The sequence below is a fragment of the Oncorhynchus keta genome, chromosome 13 (assembly GCF_023373465.1).
Source record: "Oncorhynchus keta strain PuntledgeMale-10-30-2019 chromosome 13, Oket_V2, whole genome shotgun sequence".
NCBI classification, from domain to species: domain Eukaryota; kingdom Metazoa; phylum Chordata; class Actinopteri; order Salmoniformes; family Salmonidae; genus Oncorhynchus; species Oncorhynchus keta.
In genome coordinates, this window is record NC_068433.1 from 41,328,159 (window position 1) to 41,340,490 (window position 12,332).

Consider the following 12,332-nt stretch of genomic DNA (forward strand, 5'->3'; position numbering starts at 1 on the left):
ATTGTAGGAGCCGTTAGTTAATAACATGCATTTAGGCTACTGAATAAGAGGACTCATGTCCACTTACTATCAAACATGTTGAGCTTTTATTTTGAAAAAAAAACGAGGACTTGTTGACGTCATTTTTATTCGACAGAAGTGACCCAGAATCCATTGCGCCCAAAATCATGGCTGGTGTTCTGAAAAAGGTACGAGTGGAGGTCATGTTATGATTATGATTTTGTGAAAATGTAATGTGCTTCGGCTTATTCAGTTAGTGCCCTTTCACTTTACAATTGATATGAGCTTTGTCGCTTTCTATTGACAAGCAACTTACATGGCTGACACGATGCGAACTCAAAGCTACATGGCGTTGTATCCATACGTTCTGTAATGTTCCGCCTTCCTTCTGAATGCCGTATGACTATTTTACTCAGGAGGTTACTAGCTAACTTGCTAGCTCATTGTGTGTAATATTTTCCCCAGACCACAGGCTTGGTGGGACTGGCCGTGTCTCACAACCCTCATGAGGTGAGTCCCCAGTAATGACCATAATATACAGCTTTAGTAGTTGTGTAGCTGCTGTAATGACCATAAACGGCAGTAGGAGACCACAACTACTTTTGTCTTTAAATGTAACGTGTGTGTGTGTGTGCCCTCAGCGCCTGAGGATCCTGTACAGTAAGATCCTGGCGTCTCTCCAGATCATGCCTCAGGACGCAGCCTACAGAAAGTACACAGAACAGCTTGTCCATGACCGCTTTGACCTTATCAAAGCTGTAAGTTTACACTCCAACCATGGTCATGTTCACAGCTAGACCAGGGTCAGGTTAAGTTTAACACAGTAGAAAACCCTTCCTACCAGCCCTCATTGCGACTGATTTAATGTATTATAGCTTAAACTTGTATGAACCTCTGTGAGGTTATCCCCTTATTGACTTTTATATTTGATATCATGTTATGAGATATTGTTTGGGATGGCATCTGTGTTTAAATCCATATAGATCATTTTATTTTCTGTCTTCATTTCAATGGAAAGGAGCCTGATGTGGAGAAACTAGAGAAGAAAATCAACTGTGGTCAGATTGAGGAGGTCATTCACCAGGTACAGAGAGGAGCCTCACACTCTTGTCATTGCTTTGTATCTTCCTCCTAGAGTTGCTTTTTCTAGCCCTGTTTATACCTGGTTTCAACATGCGTCCGTTGTCCTGATCGTGTCCAAATTCGGGTTGGGCCCACATTTGTTGACAGGTGTAGACAATCAAAAGACACATTGTGATCTGATTGTGATCATTTCTTACTGACCACCTCTGGAGGTAGTCGATGACGCATCTTGTGCGGATATCCTTGAAGTGGATACCTAAAAATGGTCATTAAAGATCGCATGGCACCTACTCGTAAGAGTAGGGGTGTTAACCCCCGGTGTCCTGGCTAAATTCCCAATCTGTCCCTCGGGTACCTAATCATCCCCAGTTTACAATTGTCACATTCATCCCTCCTCCTCTCCCCTGTAACTATTCCCCAGGTCGTTGCTGTAAATGAGAATGTGTTCTCAGTCAACTTACCTGGTACAATAAAAAGTGTAAACAAATCCGGACAACGAAAGCGTATAAATTTGGCTAACGTCACGGTTGTCCCGGCCTCTCCAAAAAAAAAGCTAGCCGACCAGTTGAATTAAGATCATGGACTTTAGAAACCAAGTGCCAACTGGCACTGTGCGTCCAGCGCTGATTAAAATTGGAATATAGAAAAATATGTTTGACATATTGTCCCGAATAAAAGAAGGGTTCTCCCGTTCTCACATCCAATGCCAGCGCAAAATCAGATGTTTGAAAACATCATAGGCTACAGAAAGGCCAAGGACTGTAATACCAAAAGTAAAGTAAAAATGTATTGGCAGGGTGGTGAATAGTCTTTCAGTTGCTATATCAGATATGAAAATAGTGATATTATAATGCAATCCTTTTCAGATATCAATAAAGTGCAGAAGATGTCCAAACTGATGCGTAAAGGCGCATAGCTTTTTGTAGCCTAAGTATGAGCAAGGCTACTGTCCAATAGGCTAATGTAGGCTTAAATTACGATGGACTCTTCAGGCTCCTGTCCAATAGGCTAATATAGGCTTAAATTACGATGGACTCTTCAGGCTCCTGTCCAATAGGCTAATATAGGCTTAAATTACAATGGACTCTTCAAGCTACTGTCCAATAGGCTAATATAGGCTTAAATTACAATGGACTCTTCAGGCTACTGTCCAATAGGCTAATATAGGCTTAAATTACGATGGACTCTTCAGGCAACTTTTAGATTGACACTTTGTTCCTTTATAAAGCCTTTGCTTTACATGCTTGCTCCTTTGCACTTTTTATAGATTGCTGCTTTTATCCATGCATTTTCATAATTTGACCACGCGTCTTGCTATCAAATCAATGTTATTAGTCACATGGGCCAAATACAACAGGTACAGTGAAATGCTTACTTACAAGCATTTTGGCCCCAGTGACGTAATTTCCATTCGAACTACCCTCTGTAGTCCCTTGCGGTCAGGATGCTCTCGATGGTGCAGCTGTATAAACTTTGAGGATCTGAGGACCCATGCCAAATCTTTTCAGTCTCTGGAGGAGGAATAGGTTTTGTCGTGCCCTCTTCACGACTGTCTTGGTTTGCTTGCACCATGTTAGTTTGTTGGTGATGTGGACACCAAGGAACTTCAACCTGCTTCACTGCAGCCCCATCGATGAGAATGGGGGCATGCTCGGTCCTTTTTTTCATGTAGTCTACAATCATCTCCTTTGTCTTGATCACGTTGAGGGAGAGGTTGTTGTCCTGGCACCACATGGCCAGGTCTCTGACCACCTCCCTATAGGCTGTCTCGTCGTTGGTGATCAGGCCTACCACTGTTGTGTCATCGGCAAACTTAATGATGGTGTTGGAGTCATGCCTGGCCGTGCAGTCATGAGTGAACAGGGAGTACAGGAGGGGACTGAACATGCACCCCTGAGGGGCCCATGTTGAGGATTAGTGTGGCGGATGTATTGCTACCTACCCTTACCACCTGGGGCCGGCCCGTCAGGAAGTCCAGGATCCAGTTGCAGAGGGAGGTGTTTAGTCCCAGGGTCCTTAGCTGATTGATGAGCTTTGAGGGCACTATGGTGTTGAACGCTGAGCTGTAGTCAATGAATAGCATTCTCACATAGGTGTTCCTTATGTCCAGGTGGGAAAGGGCAGTGTGGAGTGCAATAGAGATTGCATCATCTGTGGATCTGTTGTTGCAAATTGGAGTGGGTCTAGGATTTCTGGGGTAATGGTGCTGATGTGAGCCATGACTAGCCTTTCAAAGCATTTCATGGCTGCAGACGTGAGTGCTACGGTTCGGTAGTCATTTAGGCAGGTTACCTTAGTGTTCTTGGGCACAAGCACTATGGTGGTCTGCTTAAAACAAACTCGGACAGGGAGGTTGAAAATGTCGGTGAAGACACTTGCCAGTTGGTCAGCGCATGCTCACAGTACACGTCCTGGTAATCCGTCTGGCCTTGTGGATGTTGACCTGTTAAAAGGTCTTATTCACATCGGCTGCGGAGAGTGTGATCACACATTCTACCCGGAACATGTTGAGGTACCGTTAGTGAATTATCAATGATTGAGGAAACTAAACCATGGTAATTCTCCCAGCATGTCACTTTTTTTTGTATTCCTTTGGTACCGTTTAGGCCTATACTAAAGGTTACTTACAATAATGTAAAGATAATGGATGTAAACAATGATGCGTAAAGAACAAACCTATCCAGACCTGTTTGGACTTTGTAGCCGACTCTTAACTTAACCGGTTTGTTTTTACTGTGTGCATTAGGGCGTAGTCATATTTGGATTTATACTGTGCAATAATTGTATTTTGTATACGCATCCAGATTGTTTGTTTAGGGATGGGAGAGATTCTCTGAATGTTTATTTGTGTGGCTGCTGGACAAGTCGAGGTTATCGGCACAGTAGCCCGTTACGCCCAGTCTTAAATCGTTGGATAACAAAAGTAGGCTCTAATGATGAGTTTAAAACTATTGATTATAAAAGCGTGCTGTTTTCTGTCTTTTATACAGCTTGTGTCATAACGGTAGGTCGGATTAATATGCATACAGGGAGGGACCAGGGAATCTGGTCACAATAAGGACGAAGTGGGCAGATAAGAATCTCATTTTATTACCGTGTGTAGACGCATGTCGATCTGATCACGACAGCCATGTTAATGCAAGGTGTAACCACGGCTACCGAGACATTGTTTTGTTTCTTAAACTATTTTGAAGCATTCAAAAACCTCCCGCATACTGTATCTCTCTTCCCCATTTATCCTACATCCCTTGCCTTATCTGACCCACTAGTTTCCTCTTCCCTCCAGGCGGAGTGTGAGTTGGCACTATCCAGGAAGATGGCGGAGTGGAAACCATGGGAACCACTGATTGAAGAGCCCCCTGTCAACCAATGGAAGTGGCCTGTTTAAAGACTACTTCCTGTATTTATCATATGTCTGTGTCAATGTGTAAGTTCTTCATGCTCCATTCACAATGAAGCATGTACAAATAAAGCAGTGGAAATATTTTCCCTATCCTTGTAAAACTAATCTTTGACATTTTGCCTTGTGGTTGATACATTTAAAAAATGAAAATTCAGACAGTTTACACAACTCAGCCAAACCAAGGCGAATGAATGGAAGTTGAAAAACATGCCAGTCCTGATCTTGTCCAAATTGTGATTGTGCTCATTTGTTGCAAAACGATTAGCTAACCGCATTTAATATACCATATAAGTCACAACTGGTATTCAAACTGACAACCATGTGGGTCGCAACCTGCGTGTAATGCCCCTGTGGACAAGATCAGGACACATGCTGCATATTACGAGGTATAAACAGGGCTCAAGATTTACAAGCCTTCCTCAGGGAGCCCTCTTATCAGGCACAACAACCACTTGTTTTACTTCTCGTTTTATTATAACCACAACCATAGAGCTTTAGACCCACAGTACATCATTAAAGACAGAACATATGAACAGTTGTATAGGCCAGACAAGGCTCTAATCAATCCATATCGCTGAAGTGTTTAGCGAGCTATTAATCTAAAGGTAGTTTACGGCAAACCCGGCAGGAACATTGCATTTAAATTACACGGAATTTCCACCATATAGATTGAATAGAGCCCTTAGATTAGGTTAACTATTATTAAAGTCCTACCATCAATCATTCCTTATAATGATAATTATTGTTCACAATAAAGCATTTAATAGAATAAAATGTGGTTAACCAGTAAAGCCCCTACCAATAACTAGCAAGCATTTGTTTCCCCGTTCAATAGTATGAAGCGCAGGTAACTTCCCCCTTGTGCTGCCCTCTGTGGCATAGTTATAGAATTAGCAGAACAGAAATGTGCATACAACATGGTGTGTGGCGTTCCATTTGGAATGTGAATTGCTCCTTAACACATCCACAGAAATGGAGCAACCCTTAAGTCATATCAATAATGGAAACTCCTGTTGGGTGGACCATTAAAAAGGCTTAAGGATGTTCATTGCCATGTCTGTTCTACAAATTCTAATTCTATAGTCGTAACATTCGTAATATCTGGATGTGTTTTTCACGGAGCCGCTCTCCATGCCCATGTGAAACGCACAGTTGCATCATGGGAGCGGTAGTTCCCTCAGGTCCTGGAGTCCTGGGCTCCGCTGGTGGCCCTCTGCAGCAGCTGAACCATGATGGGGTAGACGGGGGCGAACTCCTTCCCCTGACGAGCCCTCACACTCTGCATGTAGGCTTCCAGAGCACCCCTAGTACACACAGAAGGAGATGGTGTTGCTAAAGACACACTAACTGATGGGAATGTCATCATTTTACCACAAGAGGGTGCTCACTCACTCCTCAGTGATACCAAACAACCCACCAGCGGTCTCAAAGGCTGTAAGACTTTTGTCGTTCTCCTGCAGTTACCTAATGAGTGTGAGGCGGTCTCTCTCTGAAGGGTGGTCATCCAGCCACTGGGAGTAGCGAGCGATGGACCACTCTGCTCTCTGTGGAAGAGGGAGAATTTGTACAAAGTTACGATAAAGATAAGTGTGTATATAGCAGTTGGTAGGTACACTATAAGAGTCGAACATCTCATTCCAAAATCATGGGCATTAATATGGAGTTGGTTCCCCCTTTGCTGCTATAACAGCCTCCACTCTTCTGAGAAGGCTTTCCACTAGATGTTGGGACATTGCTGCGAGGACTTGCTTCCATTCAGCCACAAGAGCATTAGTGAGGTTGAGCCCTGATGTTGGGTGATTAGGCCTGGTTCGTGTTCCAATTCATCCTAAACGTGTTCGATGGGGTTGAGGTCACGGATCTGTGCAGGCCAGTCAAGTTCTTCCACACTGATCTCGACAAACCATTTCTGTATGGACCTCGCTTTGTGCACGGAAGCATTGTCATGCTGAAACAGAAAAGGTCCTTCTCCAAACTGTTACTACAAAATTGGAAGCACAGATGCTGTAGCGTTAATATTTCCCTTCACTGGAACTAAAGGGGCCTAGCCCGAACCATGGAAAACATCCTTGGACCATTATTCCTCCTCCACCTGGCATTCGCCAAACCCAGATTCGTCCGTCGGACTGTAAGATGGTGAAGAGTGATTCATCACCCCAGAGAACGTGTTTCCACTTCTCCAGAGTCCAATGGCGGCGGGCTTTACACCACTCCAGCCGACACTTGGCATTGCACATGGTGATCTTAGGCTTGTGTGCGTCTGCTCGACCAAGGAAACCCATTTTATAAAGCTTCCGACGAACAGGTCTTGTGCTTCAGCACTCAGTGGTCCTGTTCTGTGAGCTTGTGGGGCCTTACCACTTAGCGGCTGAGCAACCGTTGTTGCTCCTAGACATTTCCACTTCACAATAACAGCACTTACAGTTGACCGGGACAGCTCTAGCAGGGCAGAAATGTGTATATATGTACCTGGTGAGGTGATTTGAGCTCAGACGGTGCTCTGGTGAAAAGGAAGTGTAGCAGGGTGCTGTATGGAATCAGATCCCCCACGGCTGGACTGCTGGCTATCAGCTCACTGTTCTGGAACAGCAGGGGCCTACAAAACACACACAACCTCAGCTACATTGAGGCGTCTAGCCTAAATAACGTGTTCATTGTGTTACACCATTAGCCTTTACCCATTATCTTTAAACCATTACCCTAGCGTCTAAGTAGAGGCAGACGGCAGGGAGACCGAGAGAATTACAGCTCTCTAACCCTCCAGTAATGACTAACATCTTCATTAAGAGCCACTCTCACTCTGGAAACTACCGCTGCTATTGAGGCATTCCCCATCTCATCAAAGGTTTACCAGGAATAGGTTGTGCATAATAACTGATGTAATAACTATGCATAACTAATGCGTCATACATGTGTAACAAGCAGTGATGTAATAACATACCTGAAAGATCTCAGCAGGCGGTAGGGTTTCCCCAGCTCAGACACTCTCCTACAGAGAGGGGCGACGGCCAGCTCCATCTAAAAACACAGAGAAGAAATAGCACAGTGAGAACACGAATATAGAGTAACATGGTGAACTTCAAGATGCACAGAAAAACCCGAGAGACAGACAAACAGCGAAGGAGAGCTGACAGGCAGGTACGGAGAGAGATACCGATCATACCCGCACATACAGCCCTTCTCCTCACCTGAGCGAAGTCAGCCGCCAATCTCATCTTGCCTCCCTCCCCTAGGGGACGCAGCAGGCTGGCGTGGCGGATGAACAGTGTGATGCAGCGCTGGGCGATGCTCTCTGTGTTGTCGTATATGAAGTCGACACACTGGAAGTGGCGGAAGTAGTCCGCCATCACGCGGCCCACGAAGCCCTGTAGCTCCCGCATGTACAGAGAGCAGGGCACGTCCGGCTTCCCCGGGGTGGACATAGACCTGGACACAGAGACAGGAATAAAAATATCTGTCTGTGATTGCTTAGATAAGACCGCACCACAACAAACAGGCCCTCTTTCTGGGACTCGCCCACAAACAGGACCAAGCCTGACCTGCTGAGGAGTGACGGACTCCATCCTAGCTGGAGGGGTGCTCTCATCTTATCGACCAATATAGACAGGGCTCTAACTCTTCTAGCTCCACAATGAAATAGGGTGCAGGCCAGGCAGCAGGCTGTTAGCCAGCCTGCCAGCATAGTGGAGTCTGCCACTAGCACAGTCAGTGTAGTCAGCTCAGCTATCACCATTGAGACCGTGTCTGTGCCTCGACCTAGGTTGGGCAAAACTAAACATGGCGGTGTTCGCCTTAGCAATCTCACTAGGATAAAGACCACCTCCATTCCTGTCATTACTGAAAGAGATCATGATACCTCACATCTCAAAATAGGGATACTTAATGTTAGATCCCTTACTTCAAAGGCAATTATAGTCAATGAACTAATCACTGATCATAATCTTGATGTGATTGGCCTGACTGAAACATGGCTTAAGCCTGATGAATTTACTGTTTTAAATGAGGCCTCACCTCCTGGCTACACTAGTGACCATATCCCCTGTGCATCCCGCAAAGGCGGAGGTGTTGCTAACATTTACGATAGCACATTTCAATTTCAATTTACAAAAAAAAAAATATGTTTTCGTCTTTTGAGCTTCTAGTCATGAAATCTATGCAGCCGACTCAATCACTTTTTATAGCTACTGTTTACAGGCCTCCTGGGCCATATACAGCGTTTCTCACCGAGTTCCTATCGGACCTTGTAGTCATAGCAGATAATATTCTAATCTTTGGTGACTTTAATATTCACATGGAAAAGTCCACAGACCCACTCCAAAAGGCTTTCGGAGCCATCATCGACTCAGTGGGTTTTGTCCAACATGTCTCTGGACCCACTCACTGTCACAGTCATACGCTGGACCTAGTTTTGTCCCATGGAATAAATGTTGTCGATCTTATTGTTTTTCCTCATAATCCTGGACTATCGGACCACCATTTTATTACATTTGCAATTGCAACAAATAATCTGCTCTGACCCCAACCAAGGACCATCAAAAGTAGTGCTATAAATTCACAGACAACACAAAGATTCCTTGATGCCCTTCCAGACTCCCTCTGCCTACCCAAGGACGCCAGAGGACAAAAATCAGTTAACCACCTAACTGAGGATCTCGATTTAACCTTGTGCAATACCCTAGATGCAGTTGCACCCCTCAAAACTAAAAACATTTCTCATAAGAAACTAGCTTCCTGGTACACAGAAAATACCCGAGCTCTGAAGCAGGCTTCCAGAAAATTGGAACGGAAATGGTGCCACACCAAACTGGAAGTCTTCCGACTAGCTTGGAAAGACAGTACCGTGCAGTACCTAAGAGCCCTTACTGCTGCTCGATCATCCTATTTTTCTAACTTAATTGAGGAAAATAAGAACAATCCGAAATTCCTTTTTGATACTGTCGCAAAGCTAACTAAAAAGCAGCATTCCCCAAGAGAGGATGACTTTCACTTTAGCAGTGATAAATTCATGAACTTCTTTGAGGAAAAGATTATGATTATTAGAAAGCAAATTACGGACTCCTCTTTAAACCTGCGTATTCCTCCAAACCTCAGTTGTCCTGAGTCTGCACAACTCTGCCAGGACCTAGAATCAAGAGAGACGCTCAAGTGTTTTAGTACTATATCTCTTGACACAATGATGAAAATAATCATGGCCTCTAAACCTTCAAGCTGCATACTGGACCCTATTCCAACTAAACTACTGAAAGAGCTGCTTCCTGTGCTTGGCCCTCCTATGTTGAACATAATAAACGGTTCTCTATCCACTGGATGTGTACCAAACTCACTAAAAGTGGCAGTAATAAAGCCTCTCTTGAAAAAGCCAAACCTTGACCCAGAAAATATAAAAAACTATCGGCCTATATCGAATCTTCCATTCCTCTCAAAAATTTTAGAAAAGGCTGTTGCGCAGCAACTCACTGCCTTCCTGAAGACAAACAATGTATACGAAATGCTTCAGTCTGGTTTTAGACCCCATCATAGCACTGAGACGGCACTTGTGAAGGTGGTAAATTAAATTTTAATGGCATCGGACCGAGGCTCTGCATTTGTCCTCGTGCTCCTAGACCTTAGTGCTGCTTTTGATACCATCGATCACCACATTCTTTTGGAGAGATTGGAAACCCAAATTGGTCTACACGGACATGTTCTGGCCTGGTTTAGATCTTATCTGTCGGAAAGATATCAGTTTGTCTCTGTGAATGGTTTGTCCTCTGACAAATCAACTGTAAATTTTGGTGTTCCTCAAGGTTCTGTTTTAGGACCACTATTGTTTTCATTATACATTTTACCTCTTGGGGATGTTATTCGAAAACATAATGTTAACTTTCACTGCTATGCGGATGACACACAGCTGTACATTTCAATGAAACATGGTGAAGCCCCAAAATTGCCCTCGCTAGAAGCATGTGTTTCAGACATAAGGAAGTGGATGGCTGCAAACTTTCTACTATTAAACTCGGACAAAACAGAGATGCTTGTTCTAGGTCCCAAGAAACAAAGAGATCTTCTGTTGAATCTGACAATTAATCTTAATGGTTGTACAGTCGTCTCAAATAAAACTGTGAAGGACCTCAGCGTTACTCTGGACCCTGATCTCTCTTTTGAAGAACATATCAAGACCATTTCGAGGACAGCTTTTTTCCATCTAGGTAATATTGCAAAAATCAGAAACTTTCTGTCCAAAAATGATGCAGAAAAATTAATCCATGCTTTTGTCACTTCTAGGTTAGACTACTGCAATGCTCTACTTTCCGCTACCCGGATAAAGCACTAAATAAACTTCAGTTAGTGCTAAATACGGCTGCTAGAATCCTGACTAGAACCAAAAAAATGGATCATATTACTCCAGTGCTAGCCTCTCTACACTGGCCTCCTGTCAAAGCAAGGGCTGATTTCAAGGTTTTACTGCTAACCTACAAAGCATTACATGGGCTTGCTCCTACCTATCTCTCTGATTTGGTCCTGCCGTACATACCTACACGTACGCTACGGTCACAAGACGCAGGCCTCCTAATTGTCCCTAGAATTTCCAAGCAAACAGCTGGAGGCAGGGCTTTCTCCTATACATTTACATTTACATTTAAGTCATTTAGCAGACGCTCTTATCCAGAGCGACTTACAAATTGGTGCATTCACCTTATGACATCCAGTAGAACAGTCACTTTACAATAGTGCATCTAAATCTTAAAGGGGGGGGGTGAGAGGGATTACTTATCCTATCCTAGGTATTCGTTAAAGAGGTGGGGTTTCAGGTGTCTCCGGAAGGTGGTGATTGACTCCGCTGTCCAGAGCTCCATTTTTATGGAACAGTCTGCCTACCCATGTCAGAGACGCAAACTCGGTCTCAACCTTTAAGTCTTTACTGAAGACTCATCTCTTCAGTGGGTCATATGATTGAGTGTAGTCTGGCCCAGGAGTGGGAAGGTGAACGGAAAGGCTCTGGAGCAACGAACCGCCCTTGCTGTCTCTGCCTGGCCAGTTCCCCTCTTTCCACTGGGATTCTCTGCCTCTAACCCTATTACAGGGGCTGAGTCACTGGCTTACTGGGGCTCTCTCATGCCGTCCCTGCAGGGGGTGCATCACCTGAGTGGGTTGATTCACTGTTGTGGTCATCCTGTCTGGGTTGGTGCCCCCCTTGGGTTGTGTCGTGGCGGAGATCTTTGTGGGCTATACTCAGCCTTGTCTCAGGATGGTAAGTTGGTGGTTGAAGATATCCCTCTAGTGGTGTGGGGGCTGTGCTTTGGCAAAGTGGGTGGGGTTATATCCTTCCTGTTTGGCCCTGTCCGGGGGTGTCCTCGGATGGGGCCACAGTGTCTCCTGACCCCTCCTGTCTCAGCCTACAGTATTTATGCTGCAGTAGTTTGTGTCAGGGGGCTAGGGTCAGTTTGTTATATCCGGAGTACTTCTCCTGTCCTATTCAGTGTCCTGTGTGAATCTAAGTGTGCGTTCTCTAATTCTCTCCTTCTTTCTTTCTCTCTCTCGGAGGACCTGAGCCCTAGGACCATGCCCCAGGACTACCTGACATGATGACTCCTTGCTGTCCCCAGTCCACCTGGCCATGCTGCTGCTCCAGTTTCAACTGTTCTGCCGTACTATTATTTGACCATGTTGGTCATTTATGAACATTTGAACATCTTGGCCATGTTCTGTTATAATCTCCACCCGGCACAGCCAGAAGAGGACTGGCCACCCCACATATGCTCTCTCTAATTCTCTCTTTCTTTCTCTCTCTCTGAGGACCTGAGCCCAAGGACCGTGCCCCAGGACGACCTGACATGATGACTCCTTGCTGTCCCCAGTCCACCTG

General features: G+C 44.8%; 2 protein-coding genes across 2 annotated transcripts in view; one reads left to right on the forward strand and one right to left on the reverse strand.

Moving 5' to 3' along the window:
• The first annotated feature begins 53 nt into the window (after positions 1 to 53).
• Positions 54 to 4,591, forward strand: LOC118392352 (NADH dehydrogenase [ubiquinone] 1 alpha subcomplex subunit 5-like). Its single transcript, XM_035784267.2, has 5 exons — positions 54 to 188; positions 466 to 510; positions 642 to 758; positions 1,019 to 1,084; positions 4,370 to 4,591. Exons 1-5 carry the CDS (start codon positions 168 to 170, stop codon positions 4,469 to 4,471), a joined length of 351 nt encoding a protein of 116 aa, XP_035640160.1. The 5' UTR covers positions 54 to 167; the 3' UTR covers positions 4,472 to 4,591.
• A 347-nt stretch (positions 4,592 to 4,938) lies between these two features.
• cog5 (component of oligomeric golgi complex 5) overlaps positions 4,939 to 12,332 on the reverse strand; it is a 92,046-nt gene continuing 84,652 nt past the window's right edge. The window contains exons 18-22 of the mRNA XM_052460165.1: positions 7,675 to 7,912; positions 7,428 to 7,504; positions 6,956 to 7,082; positions 5,951 to 6,030; positions 4,939 to 5,790 (exon numbers count right to left, since the gene is read on the reverse strand). Coding sequence (XP_052316125.1) covers positions 5,664 to 5,790; positions 5,951 to 6,030; positions 6,956 to 7,082; positions 7,428 to 7,504; positions 7,675 to 7,912 — 649 coding nt within the window. The 3' untranslated portion in view covers positions 4,939 to 5,663. The remainder of the gene's footprint in view (positions 5,791 to 5,950; positions 6,031 to 6,955; positions 7,083 to 7,427; positions 7,505 to 7,674; positions 7,913 to 12,332) is intronic.

What these genes read in the sequence shown, in the direction of transcription:
- LOC118392352 (XM_035784267.2), top strand. Translation starts at nt 168, where the DNA reads ATGGCTGGTGTTCTGAAAAAG. An exon ending in TGGCTGGTGTTCTGAAAAAG is followed by an intron (nt 189 to 465) that starts GTACGAGTGGAG and finishes TATTTTCCCCAG; the next exon opens with ACCACAGGCTTGGTGGGACT. An exon ending in GCTTTGACCTTATCAAAGCT is followed by an intron (nt 759 to 1,018) that starts GTAAGTTTACAC and finishes TTCAATGGAAAG; the next exon opens with GAGCCTGATGTGGAGAAACT.